Source organism: Xenopus tropicalis, chromosome 1 (assembly GCF_000004195.4).
Source record: "Xenopus tropicalis strain Nigerian chromosome 1, UCB_Xtro_10.0, whole genome shotgun sequence".
Taxonomy (NCBI): domain Eukaryota; kingdom Metazoa; phylum Chordata; class Amphibia; order Anura; family Pipidae; genus Xenopus; species Xenopus tropicalis.
Window position 1 is genome coordinate 67,232,092 of NC_030677.2, and position 20,878 is coordinate 67,252,969.

General features: G+C 38.0%; 2 protein-coding genes across 2 annotated transcripts; both read right to left on the reverse strand.

The window, feature by feature from the left end:
- Positions 1 to 8,392: 8,392 nt before the first annotated feature.
- Positions 8,393 to 11,585, reverse strand: LOC116408308 (protein kinase C theta type-like). The gene is made up of 3 exons (XM_031895088.1): positions 11,401 to 11,585; positions 10,371 to 10,499; positions 8,393 to 9,054 (listed from the first exon to the last, which is right to left on the reverse strand). The coding sequence occupies exons 1-3, from the start codon at positions 11,524 to 11,526 to the stop codon at positions 8,938 to 8,940; spliced, it is 372 nt and encodes a 123-aa protein (XP_031750948.1). The 5' UTR covers positions 11,527 to 11,585; the 3' UTR covers positions 8,393 to 8,937.
- On the reverse strand, positions 11,582 to 17,844 carry LOC116411996 (protein kinase C delta type-like). The gene is made up of 7 exons (XM_031904816.1): positions 17,573 to 17,844; positions 16,396 to 16,505; positions 15,195 to 15,362; positions 14,632 to 14,723; positions 14,235 to 14,297; positions 13,034 to 13,254; positions 11,582 to 11,592 (listed from the first exon to the last, which is right to left on the reverse strand). The coding sequence occupies exons 1-7, from the start codon at positions 17,673 to 17,675 to the stop codon at positions 11,582 to 11,584; spliced, it is 768 nt and encodes a 255-aa protein (XP_031760676.1). The 5' UTR covers positions 17,676 to 17,844.
- Between the last annotated feature and the right edge of the window lie 3,034 nt (positions 17,845 to 20,878).

Consider the following 20,878-nt stretch of genomic DNA (forward strand, 5'->3'; position numbering starts at 1 on the left):
TTTATATTGGGTTTAATTAATGTTTTATTGATTTTTTAGTAGACTTAAGGTATGAAGATCCAAATTACGGAAAGACCCCTTATCCAGAATACCCTTGGTCCCGAGCATTCTGGATAATGGGTCCTATACCTGTAGTACTTTTTTTGTGCATCACTGTGCTCCTTAAAAGCATAAAAGTTGATCTTTCTGTGCCAATAAAAGGCTTTATTCGTTTTATTTTTCATATCTCTAGGAAGCTTTATTATTTTCCACATTTGAATGTAGCCAAGTGACCTGGAGCACACATTTGCTCTGATAAGAAAATCTTATCCAAAACTAAACACTGATCTACAGTGGCCAAACCATCACCAAAAAAATGCTTGCATGGATTTTTAGAGCAAAATACAATTTGGATTACCTGAAGGCTACTAAAAACATTTAAACATTACATAAGACCTATATTATTTGTTGCCACCAATATGGATTTATGCAATTAATTAGGATCAAGAAAAAGGTGCTGTTTAATTATTACTGAGAAAAAGAAAATAATTTTAAAAATGTGGTATCTGCTTATAACGGACTCTAAGGGGTAGATTCAGTTTGGGCAATAATAATGGAAACTATCTAAAAGCTACCGAACTTCTTCTTATTTAAGAGTGGGGTTTCCTTTATAATTGCTCAATCCAAACTTTTGTGATATTTCTATAATTTGATCATAGATTAATGTAACCTGACCTTGCCGTTCCTTCTCCCTTTTCCTATTCTTACCTTTTTTTCTACCTTTTTTCTATTTGCTATTCATATGCTATATAAGTGTATGACTGATTTTTGTTTAAACTTGTTTTTCATAAGGAAAAATAAAAACATTTTAAAAATGCTGCATTATTTTCCTTCTGAAGCACAGATGTTTTTAAAAGAAATCTTTTCCCATATATAACTAACTACTGACCTTAACATAATGGCGAGTAGGTTGTTGTGTACCATTTTTGCTTAAGTCCCCAGGGCCCACTTATTATAAAAAATAGTTATATTGTACTGAACAGAAGTCCTCTTGTAGGGTGCGCCAATCCTAGTAGTTTAGAACTAGGCAGAGCAAGAACACCTTTTAATTGTTTGTTCCTAGGAATCTATGCAGTCAGAAATAACAAGTTTTTACCATTTTTTGAGTTTGAGGTTTTTTTTTTTTATAATTAAGTGCACATGCAAATTTTAATAAATAGGGATCTAATAATCAGCGACATGTATGAGAAAGTAGTTGATTGAGCCTATGGATTCTCCTAATGACTCTGAGCTCAGTGGTGCTTGTAACATCTGCACCTGGCACATCTGGAATGAAGGTAAAAATGACCTTTTCCTATTGGAAATAAATGAACTAAAATCACTCACATTTTTTGCATAATTTTATTCATGTTGTGCTTTCTTTTTAAAGTTGCAAAAGCAAATGGTGGTACATATGATGAGTTGAGGTTAAAGACACAAACATTCATGTATTTAGATAACAATAGCTGTATAATCCACTTTGTTTTCATTCTATCCTCTGTGTTGTGAGGTTGAAAAGGTTGGCAGGTCTTTAAACGTTAGTGATTAAAGCTGGCCATACACGTGGCGATCTGACGATGTTTTGTGCGACCATCGGTCGCACGAAACATCGTCAGATGTGCCACACACCATTCAGGGCTGAATCGGCAGGTAAGGAGGTAGAAACAAAAGGATTTCTACCTCCTTCTGCCGATTCAGCTCTGAAGGGAGATTTTGATCAGGCGCCTTCTATGGCGCCCGATCAAAATTTTCCAACTGGTCCGATCGGCGAGTCGGCCGATATCAGCAGCTTCCTGCGATATCGGTCGACCCACCGACATACCATACACGCACCGAATATCGTACGAAACGAGGTTTCGTACAATATTATCGGTGCATGTATGGCCACCTTAAACCAGGTCCTTTATCTTCCTGTTTGAGTGGTGAACTTTATGTACACAGCACAATTCATGGACGACCAAACCAAGCAGGCCTTTACCCTACAGAGGCATCCAAAGCACCAACATACGTGGTAGTGCAGTACTTATTGATTGCCTCTTATTGCACCGTAGTGCCACTTTTCACCATCACTCCATGGAGAATAAGATGAAATTGATACAATGGGGAAACAAAACCCTGGCACAGCAAATAAACCATCCACCCAGAAAACATTGCAATTCTTTCAAATAGCACTCCTGCTGTGATATCATTTGGCAGAAGGATTTTTCCCATGAGTTTTTTACCTTGCAACTTCCCTGCAGAAAATTACATTGTTAGTATGTGTTAAATCCTGCAATATCCTTCATGTAGAGTCACAACCCAATTAACCCAGCATACTGTGTCTGTTCTGATCTTCCAAAACTTACAGTGACTTTGGCACCAAGGGCAGGGATAGCTACCCCTGTTTGGAAGAGTTCGTTAGACAAAAACCAGTTAATACAAGGAGCTATTTGAAATGATGAACTGCTACAAATAATCACCAGTACCATAAAAAGTCATTTATTTAAAGGAGATGGAAAGGTAAAAACTAAGTAAGCTTTATCAGAAAGGTCTATGTAAATACAGCCATAAGCACTCACAGAAATGCTGCACTGAGTTCTCTATCAAAAGAAACACAGGATTTCTTGTCTCCTTCTCTGTAAATTCCTGTGCTAGAGACACGCAGCTCTCTCCTCTCCTGCTCCCCCACCCTCGAGAATGCTAAGAACTCCCTCCCTTCCCCATAGGAATGTGTGATCTGAGCCAATCAGCAGGAAGCTTCCTCATAGTCTTACAAACTGTGCATGTACAGGGGTCTTGCTCTTGGTGCAGGAGCGAGGCATTATGGGAATTTTCTTTACACAGCTCAGCATTTTTTTTTTCTATGAGGCTTCTGATCATCTGAACAGGAGAAATATGGGGAGACATAAGGGCACTATTGAGAGAACTGAAGGTATGCCTGCAGCTTGAGATTAACTCTTTATTAGCCTTTCCTTCTCCTTTAAGCAGGAATCACTTTTAAGGGCATAATATTTGCTCGTGCACAATAGCAAATAGTCCAGCACATAGTTCTGTTATAGAAGTCGTCTTTGGATCAGCTGCTTCACAGTAAAAACAGAGCAGCAGGGGAAACATTACATACAGCTGTTCCATAGCTCCATCTATCCAAAAATGGTACATTTTAGTTTCATAGCAAAAGACAATTAGGGTCATATTAAGGGTACGAAAAAACATAAAATGGATTTATGCAATTAGGATTACGTACAACTAAATTTTTATTACCTTTGAGAAAAATAAAATCATTTAAAAAAATTGGTGATTTGCTTAAAATGATCTCCAAGGAACATGACCTTCTTGTAATTTTGAGCTTTTTGGGTATCGTGTTTTCAGAGAAGAGATCCTATACTATATATTATACATATATTATATATGTTTTTTCTTCAATAACTTGTGGATGAAATTTGCCTTTAATTCTGTAGCTTACTTTACCAATCAGGCTGCACTTCCCACACTAACTGGTGTGTATTTCTTAAATAGAGCAAGGAGGTTCAGGAACTAGGCCCAAACTCCACTTTTCAACATATTGCCCTGTTTCAACAATAACGTTACATATGTGCATTAATGTGTTTTAGAAAAAAATACTACATTATTTTCATTCTGTAGCACTGATGTTTTTAAGGGAAATCGATTCACATATACCTGTATAACTATATAAGTAATGCCCTTTATAAACATAATGGTGAATAGAAGGGGGTTGAAACCACTGCACTCAAAATACCTGTATTGAAGGTCAAAGCAACCAGTATCGGGCTGGCCCACCAGGATACCAGGAAAACTCCCGGTGGGCCCAGGTGTCAGTAGGCCCTCCTGCTCCTGACTATTTGGCCTGTTTCATGGTCATCCCCTATTTCTGTATGGGAACAAGGAAGCTTGATGGATAGAACAATAGCGTATAGTATGTAGAGGAAGGAGACTAGGATAGTAGTTTGAGGGAAGAGAGGAGGAATTAAAGCTTTGAGAGTGGGCCCATGGTCAAAGGTTTTCTGGTGGGCCCCTGCCATCTCAGTCCGACAACGAAAGCAAACTTTTCATAAAAAAATTTAAATATATTGTTTGCATAATTTTATTTATAATGTGCCCTGCTAACTTTATAATGATGCAATTCACTAATTCTGGTGTTAGTGTGATAGAAAACACAATAATTCATGTCTTTAGATAAAAATGGCTGTATAATATACTTTTAATATACTTTGTAGATCTACAAGGTTCCCTTTATGCCCCCCCCCTTCCTCTGAAACTGCTGGTTGTGGTACATTTGTATGCCCCTTTTTTTGTAGTAAAAAATGTGTAATATTATCTAAGAAAAAGGTTGCAAATGTGGCATCTTCAAAATCTCTGAAAAAGGTTAAAGATTGAGCAGATAAACTATGATGCTTTGCAGATGCAGGTGGCTGTAGCTGAGGGGCATTTACCCTGTTCTGCAAAGGGTGGCTGATTTATTAAAGAGAAAGTGATCGGACCAGGTCCCTTGGATTCGTGTTCGAGTGAAGAGCTTGACATAAAAATTGAATTTTAGTGGCATTTTGAATCCTAGTTTTAACATTTCTAAAAAATATGATTCCATATTTAAATAAACAGAGGAAGTTGGGGTCCCAGAATGGAACAGCTACATACAGCATTTAAAGCCTTGCTGCTTTGCTTCAATTTTTGTATATCATATGGCCATTAAAGAATTTCTCACTGAAGCAGTTGCAGCTAGAGTTTACCCTATTTACTACTAATTTTATTAGTGGCCAATTTTTGTAACCACAGAGAGATGTATCTGCAGGTGGAAGTTATCTGCACCAATCTGCACAATTCCCCCGTCCCAAAGGTCACAGCATGTAATTATAAAGTCATCCCATGCTTGTTTGATAAATAGGCATATACAGTATATGGTACCTATATGTTAGCAGCATGAAGGTGTATGATATATTTCATTTGGGTTGAAAAAAAGACAAAGACCATAAAGTACAGACCCACTATATAACTCCCCCAGTGCTCACGCCCTCCCCCACTATGAAGCCTAAAAAGGTGGCCTCATTCTCCCTCATTCATGTCCTCTGGCAAGCAACTTTTCTCCAGAGAAAACCTTGACAGTCTTTTCTCAGTTTGTTTCATCCCCTCTACCAGTTTAGTTGCACGTCTCTGTACTCTCTCCAGCTCATTAATATCATTCTTAAGGATTGGAGCCCAAACCTGTACTGCAAACTCAAGGTCAGGCCTCACCTCAGGACATCAGGTTAATCATACTTCTATTTTCCCAGCATTTGGCACAGAAATCCTACAATCGTTTCTTTTTTAAAATGATAATGTATTGTAATGACACCAAAATTTCAAGACAATATTTAACATTTATTTCAAATCTGTCCAGATTTTTTGGAAGTTCTTTGACATGATGGCCCTGCCAGCTGTGTATCTCCTATTTGCTGCTGCTGCTGCTGCTAAGGGCCTTCCAAATTGCCCACTGGCTGCTGCTCTGTGTCTTCTGATTCTTTCTCAGCTGGCTCCAAATGAAGAGTAAAAAATGGTCCTCATCTTCCTCTGCACTTTCCTTTACATATGTGCCCTGTAATAATGTATCAATAAAAAAAGAAGAAATGTCATTGCATTAAACAAAACATATATTTTTTAAGCTCAAGGTAATTTTATGGAAACTATAAAGTAATTATACACTATAAAATACATATTCATATATAAGGCCATTTTTAAAGACTTTTTAAAATTATGTTAGCAATCTCGGCTACTACATATGTGCTACACTCTATAATCTACTTACATACTCTGAACTGGTGCTACACTATACTTCTTTTTAGAATTTTATGAGGTTTTCTAGCTAAAAGGCAGTGATTTAGTTCTACTGATATCAAGGCTAGCCCCTGCACTTACAATAATGGCAAACATATCTAACAGCCATACAGGGAACACATACATTCTGACTGGAACTACTGCAAATGCTTATAGTTTAACCAGCAGGCTAGTGATGGTATTACAAACGGAAATTAAAAAGAGGACTTCTCCTGTATAACTAATAGAAGTTCAAGAAGAGTAAATCAGCCTGCTAGTAAACATGCAGGGTTAAAGTGGTGCTACAGCCTGTTCCTAATACAAACCTATGTGTAACGTGAAAAGTCTACCATATGTTAGGTTAAAATGAAGTTGTAGCGCTGCTAGCAGTTTCAATTAAATCTTGTGTTGACTTTTTCCATAACCGATTTGGTTGGACATTTTGATTAAGACCATAATGTGCAACCACTTTGGAATTTATGGTAAGTCAGGGGGTCAGGTAAACAGATTATCCTGCAATCAGCATTGACAGAAGAGAGGACAGACCTGTGTATGTCAGCTCACATGCTATCCATTCATTTGGCCAGTGGACAATTTAAAAAAGTATCACCTATCCTTTTACCATAACTGTTACATTAGTTTACCTTGGACAGCTCTGTCACATTTTGAATAAGATCCAACACCACTGTGCTCCACTGCGCAATCCCTCATGGGCAGCAACACCTATAAACATTATAGTAACTTTAATTTAAGGTACACACACAATAATGTATAGATATATTTACAAATATAAAAAGTTATACTCACCAACTTCATCCATGTCATTGTGAGCTTCAGGAACATTCCAGCTAACATCATGAGGTTGCCCTTCATATTTCCAGGGTTATACTCACCAACTTCAACTTCATCCATGTCATTGTGAGCATCAAGAACATCCCAGCTGTCATCATCCCCTAAACCATCTAGAAGGTCCCCTTAATATTCCCAGAGTTATACTCACCGACTTAAACTTCTCCCATGTAAATGTGAGCTCCAGGAACATCCCAGCTGGCATCATCCCCTAAAATATCTAAGAGTTTCCCTTCACACTCTTCCCTCCTCCCCAAACCCCAGTCCCACTAACAGTGACAATCCTCATCGCCCTAGTTTCCCTAATAACAACTTTCCACCCTTCCCCAGTTTAGAACACTGGAGGGAAAATATTATGGAAAAAGTAATATATTAAGAAAAATGTCAGTAGCTAGATACTTTAAGGTTGGACAGATAAAAAAACAGGTATTAGGGGTTTTTTTTATGTTGCTACCATTTGCTATCACTTTCAGGATGGGGTGATGTAACCTGGTTTCATCAGGAAGTGGGTTGTAGGCAGCTACAGGTACTATCAGTTAGTGTGTCTACCTAGATCTAACAAGCAAAAATGCTGGTTGCAAGTCCAGGTTGGGTTTCAGAAATTAGACCCACTAAAGGTTAAACAAGTTATCCAATGTGGGTTTGAAAGAAATATTACTTGATGTACTATAAATAAGATATTAGTAAAAACTACTATTTACTTTGTGGAGTTATAGGAGTATGACAATTTAAAGACAATATTATGTTATTGAGGTTGGCTGAATACCACTGGCAAACTATTTATATATCGATTGGGACAGTAGGGCAAAGGGTAATGCAACCACATAAAGCATGTAAGTAAAGCAGGTGTTGATCATACCACAGAATCCACAGCATGATCGGGGGGCCATGACCTTGGCCCACCCATTCCCTACCCTTTGCCCAATGGTATAAGGGGTAAAGGCTTGCATAGACGTTTCCCCAATTTCTAAGCATGAAAAGTTTCAAGTGCTTGACTCCCTTGGAAATAAGAGGTAATTTCACAATAAACGCTTGCCTAAAAGTTGTCTTACATGTGAGGAGTTTAAGGTCCTTGACTCCTTTTTCCTACCTCCCTGTATGATTTAGATGATGTCTTAGAATTCTTATGCAAACCACTTAAAATTGCCCCTGATCCCATAGGCTTACCAAGGTCATGGTCCCCGTCACAAGTGGAGACAACTGAACAATAGTAAAACTTTTTTAAATAAAAAAAGTGGTACTGTTGGCGTTGGTAAGGTCAGTAATGGCAAAGCCAGACATGTCTGCTTGCTCCATCTGACTCTACGGCTACCTGCCTGAACATACCTACCCCTACAAATTTTGATAAATAGTTAACCTGAAACTATAAATAAACCATTGCCTGATGACTTTTAGATCCATGGACAGTAAGTTATTTATATTTGTGCTGCTTGTGCTAAAATTTTAAAACTTTGTACAGGGTGTCTCAAACCCAATTCTGATCGAGTGGCCATGTCCTTGGCCCACCCATTCCCTACCCTATGCCCAGTGGTATAAGGGGTAATACAAAATAAAGGCTTGCATAGCGATTTCCATATTTACGTATTTTAATATTTAAGTGTGAATACCTTTGTGTCCTTACCTCCCCGTATGCTGTATGCAGTGTCTTATGATTCTTATGCAAGCCACTTAAAAATTACCCCTTATCCCAAAGGCTTACCAAGGACATGGCCCCTCATCAGAAGTGCGGACAACTGCACAGAAAGTTTAATCAGCAAAAATAGTGATTTTTAAATAAGGTGCTGTTTTTGGTGGTAAGGCCAATGATGGTAGAACCAGGTGGACCAGGTAAAGTCTAATGAAAAAGGCAGTGATATCGCTAGATGGAACAGGTAGGATCAAGCAGGCAGTGATCCCGTCAGTAGGAACAAGTGGCAGCATGGTCTAGAGGGGCAGGCAGTGGTATAGACATGTGTGTAACCATGGGGCAAATATCCTTAGTGGTCCAGTCACTTTTGCAGATAGTAGTGGCAGAGATAAAGCCACTTTGTATGGTCATGTGATGTAGACTTTGATGGACACAGATAAAAAATGCATTTGAATGATTAAGTGCATCAGGTACCATGCCATGCTAAAGACGGGCTTGAGTAGGTGTTGGTAAATTTCTGGTGAGCAAGTGGACAACACAGAGGGTGGTAAGGGCAGACAAAATGGTTGAGCAGCTAGCCAGTGTGCTGAATGACTTAAAGGTGCCAGGTGAATGACCAGCTAGATGTCAGTAGCCAAGTCGTGGCAGCACATACTTACTCACTCCTGCCAGCTGGGATTCACAAATGTAAAGCATTCGAGAATGCAGTCATCTGAATCCACAGCGGTGTTGCAATTCAGGAATGGCAGGTCGGTACTTATAAAGTCACAGCAATCCTGAAAGACAAAAAAAAATTGTCAGAGCAGTTGTCAGAAGACCTCTAGTTACTAATTGATCACAACTCAGGGACACTATTTCTGTGGCTACAGGGGCAATTTTCCAAACTGGAAATTTTAAATGTACCAAGATTATAAAAATTGTTGTTGTAAGGCAGTGCTCATATTCCTTTGGTGACATATATGGTAACATATTTGGCTTGTTTAAGTAACTAACATTTATGGGCTTATTTATCAATTTTCAAGTTTACATATTGAATGCTCTTCAGTTGTAAACTCTTCTACTAATGAAGACTACTTGAGTTTTAAAACTCGTATAAAGCGCGAAAATTTTAATATCTCGGATTAAAAATATGGCTTGACAAGTCCCATTGACTTCCATAGAAACTCACAAGCTTTTATATGGTGAAGTTTTACAATTGAGTTTTTGAGGATTTTTGTACTTAATATATACCAGACATTGGAATTTTTTAACTATAATTTGAATTAATATTTTTTAAGAGCAAGAAAACTTCAATTGCGAAAAAAAATCAAACACAAGTATTAAACCACCCCCTTACTGTTCAGCCTGGGAGAGTTGGGATCATTTGCCTTGGAGGTTTCAGTGTCTGAATTGGTACTTATGGTGAGTGAGTATAAGAATCCATTGACAAAATACTGGCTTAAATTACAGAATTCTAGTTAAAGAATCATTAAGATGTGTAAAAATTGTTGTCATTGTTATTCATTTAAGTATGAGAGGCATGGGGCACAGGATGTTGTTTGTCACCTGCAACAAACCAGCACCAGATTAGAAATCCCTATACCTTTAGCCCCCAGAATTCCTAAACCTGTGCAAGCTAGGGACATTGAGGACATGCCCAGCCAGGTATTGCCAAGTTCCCACACATTCTGTATACATGGATGAACAGGTTGTGCTCAACTCTTTGTGCTCCAAAGAGCTGTGTCTCAGGAAGTAAACGTTTCAAAACTTTATTATGCTTAAAACCCTGCCAAATCCAAACCCCGCCACTCCCATGCAAGCCCAGCTGCCTCCTGTGAGTCACCCAAATCACACTTTTACATTTCTTGGGGGCCCCTCTGCCACAGTACCCCATGTGACACCCTGATATCAGCCTTGCTTTTTACACCTATATTATGATGCGCATTTAGATATATAAATGTACTTTAATAACTTTATTAACAGCCCTACTGCTGCATACATTTGTGTAATAGTTTCTGAGCTTACTTGTCTGACACAAATATATAATACAGTATATACCAGTTCTGTGGCAAAAAAAAGAATGGAGTAGTACATTCCACAATTATTAACTTACAGCTTCAAATCTAATTGGTGGTGAAATCCTTTGCCTTTCAACGTCTTCCCAATTAGTTTTTCTATAGAGTGAATGTTCCCTTATATTTCCATTCACCCCAAGACGTTTGTGCGGCTGTTTCTTCAGAAGCTAAGAAAAAAAAAGAATAGTTATTTACATGGCATTCAACTCAACTGTGCTGTAATAAGGTGTGGTCAGGGCAGATCAGGTGCATGGGCCAAAATGTCCCAATTTTTAATTTTTAAATTTTAGCAGGTATGAGTAAGAAAGTAACTGTAAAAATACCATCATATTGCTGCTTTTCTTACCCATTTAGATTAATATTCCCAGCATCACTCACAGTTACAAAAATAGAGAAAATTGGGAGAGTATTAAAGTATTGCTTTTGCTATTTTCATTGTCATAAAGGTACGGGATGTATTATCAAGAACCAAATTATCCAGAATATATGTTAATGATATTTAAATAACCCATCATTTTTCCCCCCAGATTTACTGTTTTGTTGTCATAATCCTTCAGTCAGTAACAGCAGAAAAAAATTCATAAAATGAGCATAATTGGTCAACTGCTAAAGTGAAAAGGGCACACAAATTATGGAGCAGGTACTAAGGAGTAGGGTTATCCTTCCCCACAGAAAACACAGATGCAGCTTCGAACATTTACTTTTATTTGGTGGCATCAGTTACAGGGGTGACAAATTAACTGATCAATTAAAAAGTCTGTACAATACTAAATACACCCCAACAATAGGCACACACCACAGATAGGGATCTTTCAGGTTGTCACTGGCCATTAAGAGTGTGAAACACCATAAAACTTGGTCAGTGCAGACTTTTTGATAAAAAAATACTTTTTAGCTTCCTATCATGATTTATTTACTGTATATAGCACCAGCAAATTATGTCTCAAGATACTGGAGTTTTGCCCACGTTGCTGATTGCAGTACCCCATGGTGAGTGACCCCTGAGAGCCCAGCACCCAGAAATGCCTTGCAGTTTGTGTAGCCAACAGATTAACTGCTCAAACCCACCTTCTGCAGGAGATCTTGCAATGTTGTGCTCATCCCCTCAGGAAACACCGGCTTCTCAGTGAGGATGGAACTTCTCACATCCTGTTGGTGGTAGTGGTCATCAAATGGGGATCTTCCAGTGGCCATTTCACTGAGTATTATCCCTAATGACCACCAGTCTACTGCCGCATTGTATTTCTTGTTACCAAGAATCTGGAATATAAAGTAAAAATATCACCAAACTGCAACATAAATTTAAGTTTACAGAATCTTTAGTCACTGTGTTCACATGAAATCTTTCTATAACATTACTGGATTAAGCTAATTCATTTCTCTTATATGATCCAAAAAATACTATAGATATATAAAGGAGGAAAAATAGAAATAAACTTTGAAAAATTAAAGTAATTACATTGTGACAGTTAGCAGCCTACACAAGGGCCTATGCTTACTATCAGGGCAAATGAACACCAAGGACTGAGAAGGACCCAGGTACTAGAAAACAGATATAGGGCAATAATTGTATAAGATTCAGGCAGGACATGCAACAGAAGCACTGCTGGTACAGCCAATTAAATAAAATCCAAGGAAAATAAACAAGAGGGTTAAGCAGGGATCAAGTTAAGGTAAAGGCCAGGGCAGGCTGGGTTCAGGTTATATGGTCACGAAACTGGCCAAAGTCAAACACCAGTAGCAACAGCCCTCTCAAGATAACAGGGACCTATGCTGTACAATCAGGTGATCTATTCAGATCTCTTTCTGCCATGAGGTAAGCAAAGGAACTTGCCTCAGTTACCACTTTACCAGGAGTGGCAAAAGCTGCCACCAGCTGCCACTTTATACATTTCCATCTTTTTATCAGTATAGCGCAAATATGCAGTCTACACTGGCAAATGTGACAACTTCCTCACCCTAGTCATTGTGTTGAGGGAGAAAAAAATGTTTGACAGCAGCAGACAATCACTATGTGCCTAGATTAAGAATCCCTCCCCCATGCAGGCGATATAGCATTCTCACCTCTGTGCATCTGGAGGGCATAGAGACACAGCAACCATGCTATAGATGCCAGCAGAGACATATATATATATATATATATATATAGAAATATATCTCATTAATATTAGTAAGGTATCATGCTACTTTATTCTCTTACACATTTTCAGAAAGGGCTCATTTACTAATGCAAGATGTAGTGCAATGTGCAAAACCCCACAATTCAAAATAAATTCTATTTAGAAAGATACTCGCACCAATGTATGGTCCCTTAAGGAAGTGTTACTTTCCAGGGCTCCCTTTGCACACAGCTTTCTTGCACCTAATAAATCTCATGCTACTATTATGAAGAAAAAACATACATGCAACTTGCAGGCGATTTACCATAAGGGTTACAAATAAGTATCCACATTGGTAAAGTGTATGCAACACTTGCTACTTTGTGGGAACCTGAAAATAAATTAATACATGTTGCTTATTTTTTTAATCCCACATAGCATATGTTTTTTTTCTTAACTTTTTCTTAATTTCTTAACAGGACAAACAGGGAGGCTGAAGCTACTCCATGTTTTGTCCTTTTGAGTTAGATAATTAGACAGTGCACAGATAAATTGAAGTGCATTATGCGGGGGAATTATCTATGCACTAAAATTCTTATTACCCGTCATATTTTCATTTTCAATTTGTTCATACTCTTTCAGCAATCCCATGTTTGGCTTTAAATATATTGAGCAGTTTCCTACCTCTGGGGCCATGTACCAGCATGTTCCAGTTTTCCCACGGATGGTCTTGTGGCCAAAAACTCCTTCTGCTGCGATGCCAAAATCAGCAATTTTTATGTGTCCGTCACTGGTAAGCAGGATGTTGTCTGGCTTAAGATCTCTGCAAGAGAAGGATAGTAAGTAATTTTGTGGCTATAATTATATTATAAACTGTAGCCCTTATATTTTAGTGTTATATCCTCTTTAGTTCCCTCTACTCACTCCATGAGTGCTCAGGCACCATGTACTTATTTTATAACTGTTCACCTACCTTACTGTCAAATCCACTCAGGTGCCACCAGTTATTCTTCCACGACATTTTAGGGTCCAGCCCTTTATTCCTGTCTCCTAAAACATCTTTCAAAATCCTCATCCTACCTTTCTTCACTTCTTACCAATCAAGCCCCATTTCCTTGCTTAATACCAACTGATTCCCCTCTCCTAACCTAATTGCTCAGTAACCCCACCTCACTCCATATACTCATTGTGCCTTTCTCTAAGATCAGCAATCTTCCACCTTCTTTATTCACCTTATAAAGTGTTACAGAAAATCATTTCCAAGCTCCATACATTGAACTTCCTGGTACGACAGCTGCCCACTCCCAAGGACCCCACAACCACAGGAATATAGGGCCAAAACAATGTCCCAAATGTACTTTAAAGGATAGTCCAGCTCAGAGGAACCAGTGGGTTCATAAATACATGAATTTGTATTTCTGTCCTGTTCATGCCCCTTTGTCCACTGGTTGGAGGAGCATAATATCCAGATGTTGTATCAATATTGTTCCAAGAGTAAAAACCAGCACATTTTGCTCTTAATACAGGAGAAAGGTCTCTGGGCTGATTGCTGTAGAGCAGTGGTTGTCAAACTTTTTCAGTTAAAGCCCCACTTGAATTTTCAACCATTGATCAAGGCCCCTTAGCTCAAGCGATTAATACAGACACAGGAAAATATTTGTGAATCAACCATACATTAAGAATATTTTGGACAGGGTGGATTTCAGCCTAAAATGGCAACTTTACATATTTGTATCTTTACCTTAAATATGAACTGAACAATAGAAAATATGCAGAAAAAAAGAACCCCAGGTTTGTACTTACCGATGGATGATACCTAGAGAATGGAGATACTGAAGACCACAAATCAGTTCTGCAGAGTAAAAGCTGAGGAAAAAAAGAACAAGCACATATTAATAGCTGCGCTGAATTCTCAATATTATTTCCTTGCTCCAAGAATCAAACAATGTCTAGTGTCTCGTAAATGTTTTACAACCCAGTCTTTAACTGTAAGTGTCATAAAGACCATTGAATACTCATGCATGTACCACTTATATGACTTTTATTTTTCAGTTTTGTTACCACAGACACAAGTTTGGATTTGGTACATCCCCGTGCTGTATTCCTATATCCACTTTTCTGATGCCTTTTGACTTTCCCATTGCTCTATACCTGTAATGTAAATTTTTTTCAATGCTGTCACATGTACAGAGCTACTTACATGACATGTCTTTTTTTCAGATGGTGCTTGATGCCCAGCAGATTGCTGAGGCTGCCTCCGCCTGCATACTCCATCACCAGAAAAGCATATTGCTGAGTGCAGAAACAGAAGGGAAGAGTGTTAAAACACATGAACAAAAAGTGCAAAGCTATCACATATAATGTAGGCATGTCCCTCAGCAGGACTAGATACAAAAGGAACAAATATGCAGGATATATGCTTAATCAGGCTTACTGTGAGCATAGTAATGTGTGATTATACAGTGAATGCAATAACAGGCTGTAGAGAAAATATGGGGCTTTGGATATAAAATTGCAGTTTTGTCCTTGTTGTGTTGTGTCTGTGTTGATTTAAAGCAGCAGTTTCAAAGGCTTCTCAGTGAACAAATCTATTGTAACCATTACCATGTACAGCAGCCAAAGGCACGTGAATTCCTAAGAGGTGAAAAGTGAATCAATATATAAAAGATATAAATGCAGGATGTGCATTGGAAATATGGTGAAAGGCATGTAACCGAGCTTTGGGGATCGGCAACCGGTATGGCAGCATTGGAAGTAACTTACTTTGGTCTGGAAGGCTGCATGACCACGGCACAAGAATGGACTGCCGCAAGCAACCTTCAGGATTCTGGCCTCCTTCTCTATCATGTCCTTCTCCTCATCCTTAGGTGTCTTCCTGATGACTTTTACAGCCACGCGATCTTTCTTCGTGGTTATGGAAGCCAAAAAAACCTAAAAAAAAATACAAAGTTAATTATTTAATTCATTTATTAAAGGTTCTGTGCACATTAACATGCATGCAAGTTGCAAAATACTGGGCCTTGATTCGCACAGAGTAATGAAGTATACAAAGCATGGCAACATAAGAATTAGCACTGCAGATGGTAATAAAATTAGCTTTTGTTGTGCCTTGCTGTTGGCTTGTTGTCCACAAAACCCTGGCACAGCAAACCACCCATCCAGAAAAGTAACCAGAAAACTTCAGTTCAGAAAACTGCAATTCTTTCAAAAATAACACCTGTTGTGACGAATATAATTTGGCAGAAGGAGCTTGAATTATTATATGACTGGTCCCATGAGCATCTTACTTTGCAACTTCCCTTCAGATAATGCCATATAAGTAAGTTTGCTGTGCAATAATATCCTTAAATCCTGTTATAAAGTTAATGTACAATTACAACCACCCAGCATGGTGCCTGGTCTGATTTTCCTAAAGTTACAGTGACCTGTATTTCTTGCATTCTGCTATTTACTTACTTTGCACTTACTTTACACAATCAATTCAGAAAACTGAACATATTCTATATATAAGCTATTCTGGACAGGGTTTTCTGGCCTGCCATGCCATGCCATGTGTTTTGGAATCTTTCAGCAGACCCCACTGTAGAAAAATTCCTTCCAACCCTTATTTGATCTGGTCTAAGGAGCATTTGAACCCAAGAAAGGGTTAGCTATCTACCCCAACCCCATTTTTTAACCACAATATTAACCGTTTGGAAAAGTTAGTAGACAGGAGCCAGGTGATACAAGAATGGTAAGGAGAAACAAGCTAACCTGATGAGCTGCTCATATATTGTGCTGCTGTTCATAACATAATAGACACGTTTTTTACCTACCTACTTGTAACTTCAGCCCTAGCCATGCCCCTATTTTCGTTTAGTAAAATTATTATCAATATACAATTTTTCACAATCCCAAATTCCATTTCATACTTCCTCAGTTTTACTGTACATAGAGGTCCCTTTCTATTGAGCACATCACTCACCTTGCCAAACCTGCCTCGGCCAAGAATCGAGTGGAACTCATAGTTGGTAATAATGTGTTCCGGTAGACGCTCAGCTTGAATGGGCTGTCTCTCCTGGCTTCTTCTTTCTTCTGGGAGAAAAGGAATCTTATTAACAGCACATTCAGCAAATAACCACCAGTACCACAAGCAACTGAAATGTAAAGTCTCGTTCTATGGTTGGATTACTTGGCCAGTTTTTCTACACTCTTATCTACACTATTTATTGTTTGAAGATGGTTGGTTGTTATCGTTTGTTTTCTCATCTGCAGTTTAGAATGATAGCATAACTAAGGTACCAAGTAAAAACAAAGTCTACATATCATTGCTATTTTCACTCAATTTTACACTATTAAAGTGCATGCAAGGGCCATGGGGGGTGGTGTGTATAGATACAAATGTTTAGGTCAAAAAATTATATTCCAAATGGTGTTTATATATACTGTATACAGTGAAACCTCAATTTTACATACTCTGATTTTTGCTATTCCTGCATTTTACAACAGGTGTTTGTGGCCCCACCATTACTTAATGCATAATACATTTCCCTAATTTTGCATTTTCCTGGATTTTACACCATTTTTTCTGGTCCCTTGAAAAATGGGTTAACTTTTTAGAGTTAAACATTTTTTTTTTTTTACAGTAATGTAAATCGGAGGTGGGACAGTATGTTGTGAAAAAGTCCAAAGTTTTCTTGTGATTTTATTTTAACACCCCTGAGCAGAGGTTTGAATAAGCGACTGAAAATTAAATAATAAATGCTATGAACACAAAATAATAAAAATAAAACATAACATAATTAAATTGTAGCCTTACACAGCCTAATACATAGGTTTGTTATTTCTGGTAATGTATCATTCAGAAGGTATAGCAGAGGAGAGAGCTGCTGGTAGCAAGGACAAATGCTCCTTCTACCCATTTACTAAAGTGTCCCTGTTTTGATTATCTTATCCTCCTAAGTCCCATTTTAATAAAATTTAGATTTTCAGATCAAATTTTCCCATATGGTTTGTTTTTCTTGATAAAAACAAAATAGATGGGACCCACATTGCCCCTGTCTAATGGCACAGGTTGCATAAATGATACTATATGTCAACCCTTGTTCTGCAACTGTTTCATAAATCTAAATAATAATAAACATTTGCTTTCTGGAAAGTACCAGTTCTTTCCTGGCTGTCCAGAAGTTTCATCTTCTTCCTCCTAATCTCTTCTTCCGTAGTTGTCTCTTGTTGTCTTCTTCTCTTCCTGGAGACAGACTCCATGTTTGGGGTGGAGAATATGCTTAAAAGCACTTTCCTCCACCTGGAATACCTGCAGAAAAAAATGCTTTTGTTGGGGGATCCCAAAAAAGCGCTCTCGAACTCTCCGAAAAGGCAAATCGCACCGAAATCTCTCTCAAATCGCACGAGCAAAGAAAAGCACTGAGTCTCTCATAAGAAGCTCAACCGCTCTGAAATGACCAGTATTGGTAGAGCCCAACTGTCACTTTGCCAGGCACAATCACAATCACAGCTTTCTGTGTGTATAACAAGGCTGCCATGACAGCAGCCCAGACCAAAATCAGTAGGAGACTGAGAGTATGTGATAGGCATGTAGTATGTGAATTTAGAAACCAAATGTAACAAAAGATCCATACACATATTCTAAACTATCCCTATGCCAGAAATGTAAATAGCTTTATTTCAAATGCACTGTATTCTGCAACATAGAGATATTGGCATTAGCATTGCCGAATCAGGTCATGTGCCGTTAAATTGTCATATAAGAAACTCAATAACCAGATAAATATATGTGCAATGCAATAATAATACACTGGTATTTGGTCATTTAAAAATCACTAGTTGAAGATCCTCTCAACATGTTCTGTAAGACATTGATGAGTCACCTATTTTTTTTAGCAGAAACCACTTTTAAAGGAATAATATTTGCTCCAGTACAATTGCAAATAAACTGTCACTAAAGTAAAAATGTTCTGCACAGTCCTGTCATGTCTTTTCCGCAATAACTGCATCACAGAAAAAAACAGAGCAAACCAGGAGAAACATTGCATAGAGATGACCCATAACTCCTTCTGTCCAAGCTTGGTTCCTGATATAGGAAATGTTCCCTGTGTTAGGGCCAGGAACATTATCACCAAGCCCCTTTTTTTAAGCTTTAAAGGGGTTGTATGATGGGGACCCATTCTATATCAGTTAGAGACACTAAGAAACTAGATCATGTTCATGGTTATGATAATTATAGTACTTTTTTGTGCATCACTGTGCTCCTTAAAAACATAAACGTTGATCTTTCTGTCCCAATAAAAGGCTTTATTCCTTTTATTTTTCCTATCTCTATAGATTATTATGCCTAGGAAGCTTTATTATTTTCCACATTTGAATTTAGTCATGTGACCTGGAGCACACATTTGCTCTGATAAGAAAATCTTGACATTGATCTACAGTGGCCAAACCATCACCAAAAAAATGCTTGCTTGGATTTTCAGAGCAAAATACAATTTGGATTACCTGAAGGCTACTAAAAACATTTAAACATTACATAAGACCTTTACTATTTGTTGCCACCAATATGGATTTATGCAATTAATTAGGATCAAGAAAAAGGTGCTGTTAAGGAAAAGAAAATAATTTTAAAAATTTGGTATCTGCTTACAATGGACTCTAAGGGGTAGATTCAGTTTGGGCAATAATAATGGAAACTATCTAAAAGCTACCGAACTTCTTCTTATTTAAGAGTGGGGTTTCCTTTATAATTGCTCAATCCAAACTTTTGTGATATTTCTATTATTTGATCATAGATTAATATAACCTTACCTTGCCGTTCCTTCTCCCTTTTTCCATTCTTACCTTTTTTTCTATTTCCTATTCATATACTATATAAGTGTATGACTGATTTTTGTTTAAACTTGTTTTTCAAAAGGAAAAATAAAAACGTTTTAAAAATGCTGCATTATTTTCCTTCTGAAGCACAGATTTTTTAAAAGAAATCTTTTCCCATATATAACTAACTACTGACCTTAACATAATGGCGAGTAGGTTGTTGTGTACCATTTTTGCTCAAGTCCCCAGGGCCCACTTATTATAAAAAATAGTTATATTGTACTGAACAGAAGTCCTCTTGTAGGGCCGAATATCATTCAATACAAGAAAAAGTCCCACCAGCACACCCTTACCACCTCCAATGCTTAGTACTTGGTGCACGGCCCAGAGAGTCAGCGCTCCCAACAAAGTCCAATAAGAAATTTTAGCCAGCACAACAAGTATGGTGCAAGCGGGGCTTAGCCCCTGCGTGTTTATTCAAGACAGCAACGTTTCGGGGGTGTACCCCTTCGTCAGGCATTGTGTAGGGTGCGCCAATCCTAGTAGTTTAGAACTAGGCTTATGTCAGAGCAAGAACACCTTTTGTTTGTTCCTAGGAATCTATGCAGTCAGAAATAACATTGCAGTCAGAAAAAACATAAGTTTTTACCATTTTTTGAGTTTGAGGTTTTTTTTAATAATTAAGTGCACGTGCAAATTTTAATAATTAGGGATCTAATAATCAGCGACATGTATGAGAAAGTAGTTGATTGAGCCTATGGATTCTCTTAATGACTTTGAGCTCAGTGGTGCTTGTAACATCTGCACCTGGCACATCTGGAATGAAGGTAAAAATGACCTTTTCCTATTGGAAATAAATGAACTAAGATCACTCACTTTTTTTGCATAATTTTATTCATGTTGTGCTTTCTTTTTAAAGTTGCAACAGGCAAATGGTGGTACATATGATGAGTTGAGGTTGAAGACACAAATGTATTTAGATAACAATAGCTGTATAATCCACTTTGTTTTCATTATATCCTCTGTGTTGTGAGGTTGAAAAGGTCTTTAAAGAAGAATGCAAGTCAAAACGTAAAAAGCATACTGCCCAATAGTCCTCCTATTGTTTAGTAAAAACACCACACTTTTGGCTCACCTAATCAAATATTTACTCAGTCACACTTACTTCACATTTTCTAGAACAGGCAGCCATCTCTAAAAATGTATTCTCCCTTCCTTTCCCTCCTTGCTTCATACTGCACATGTGTTTCATTCCCCTCCCCTCTGCCAGATCCGCTTCTGATTGGCTGGTGGGCATGTGTAGCTCAGAACAGGAGACAGGATCAAGTTACACACATGCTCAGAGTATAGGAAGGCTGCCGCTGGCACCTACAGGAAGGGGAGAGAGATTTCAGTGATGTCACTGTAGTCTTCACACTGCTGTAGGCTGCCAGCACCATATCTCAGAGAAGCAAGCAGGGATCTCGGAATTTAGATATGCAGTAAGTACTTAAAAAGAATGCATTTAGACTTACTTTTAATTTGTATTAACCTTTCATTGTCCTTTAAAGGTAAGTGATCAACAGAACTGAAAAAAACATGTAATTTTGCAGGTAGAACCTGGATCCAGGAGAGAACGCAACAGAGGCACCCCACTCAGTTAGTTT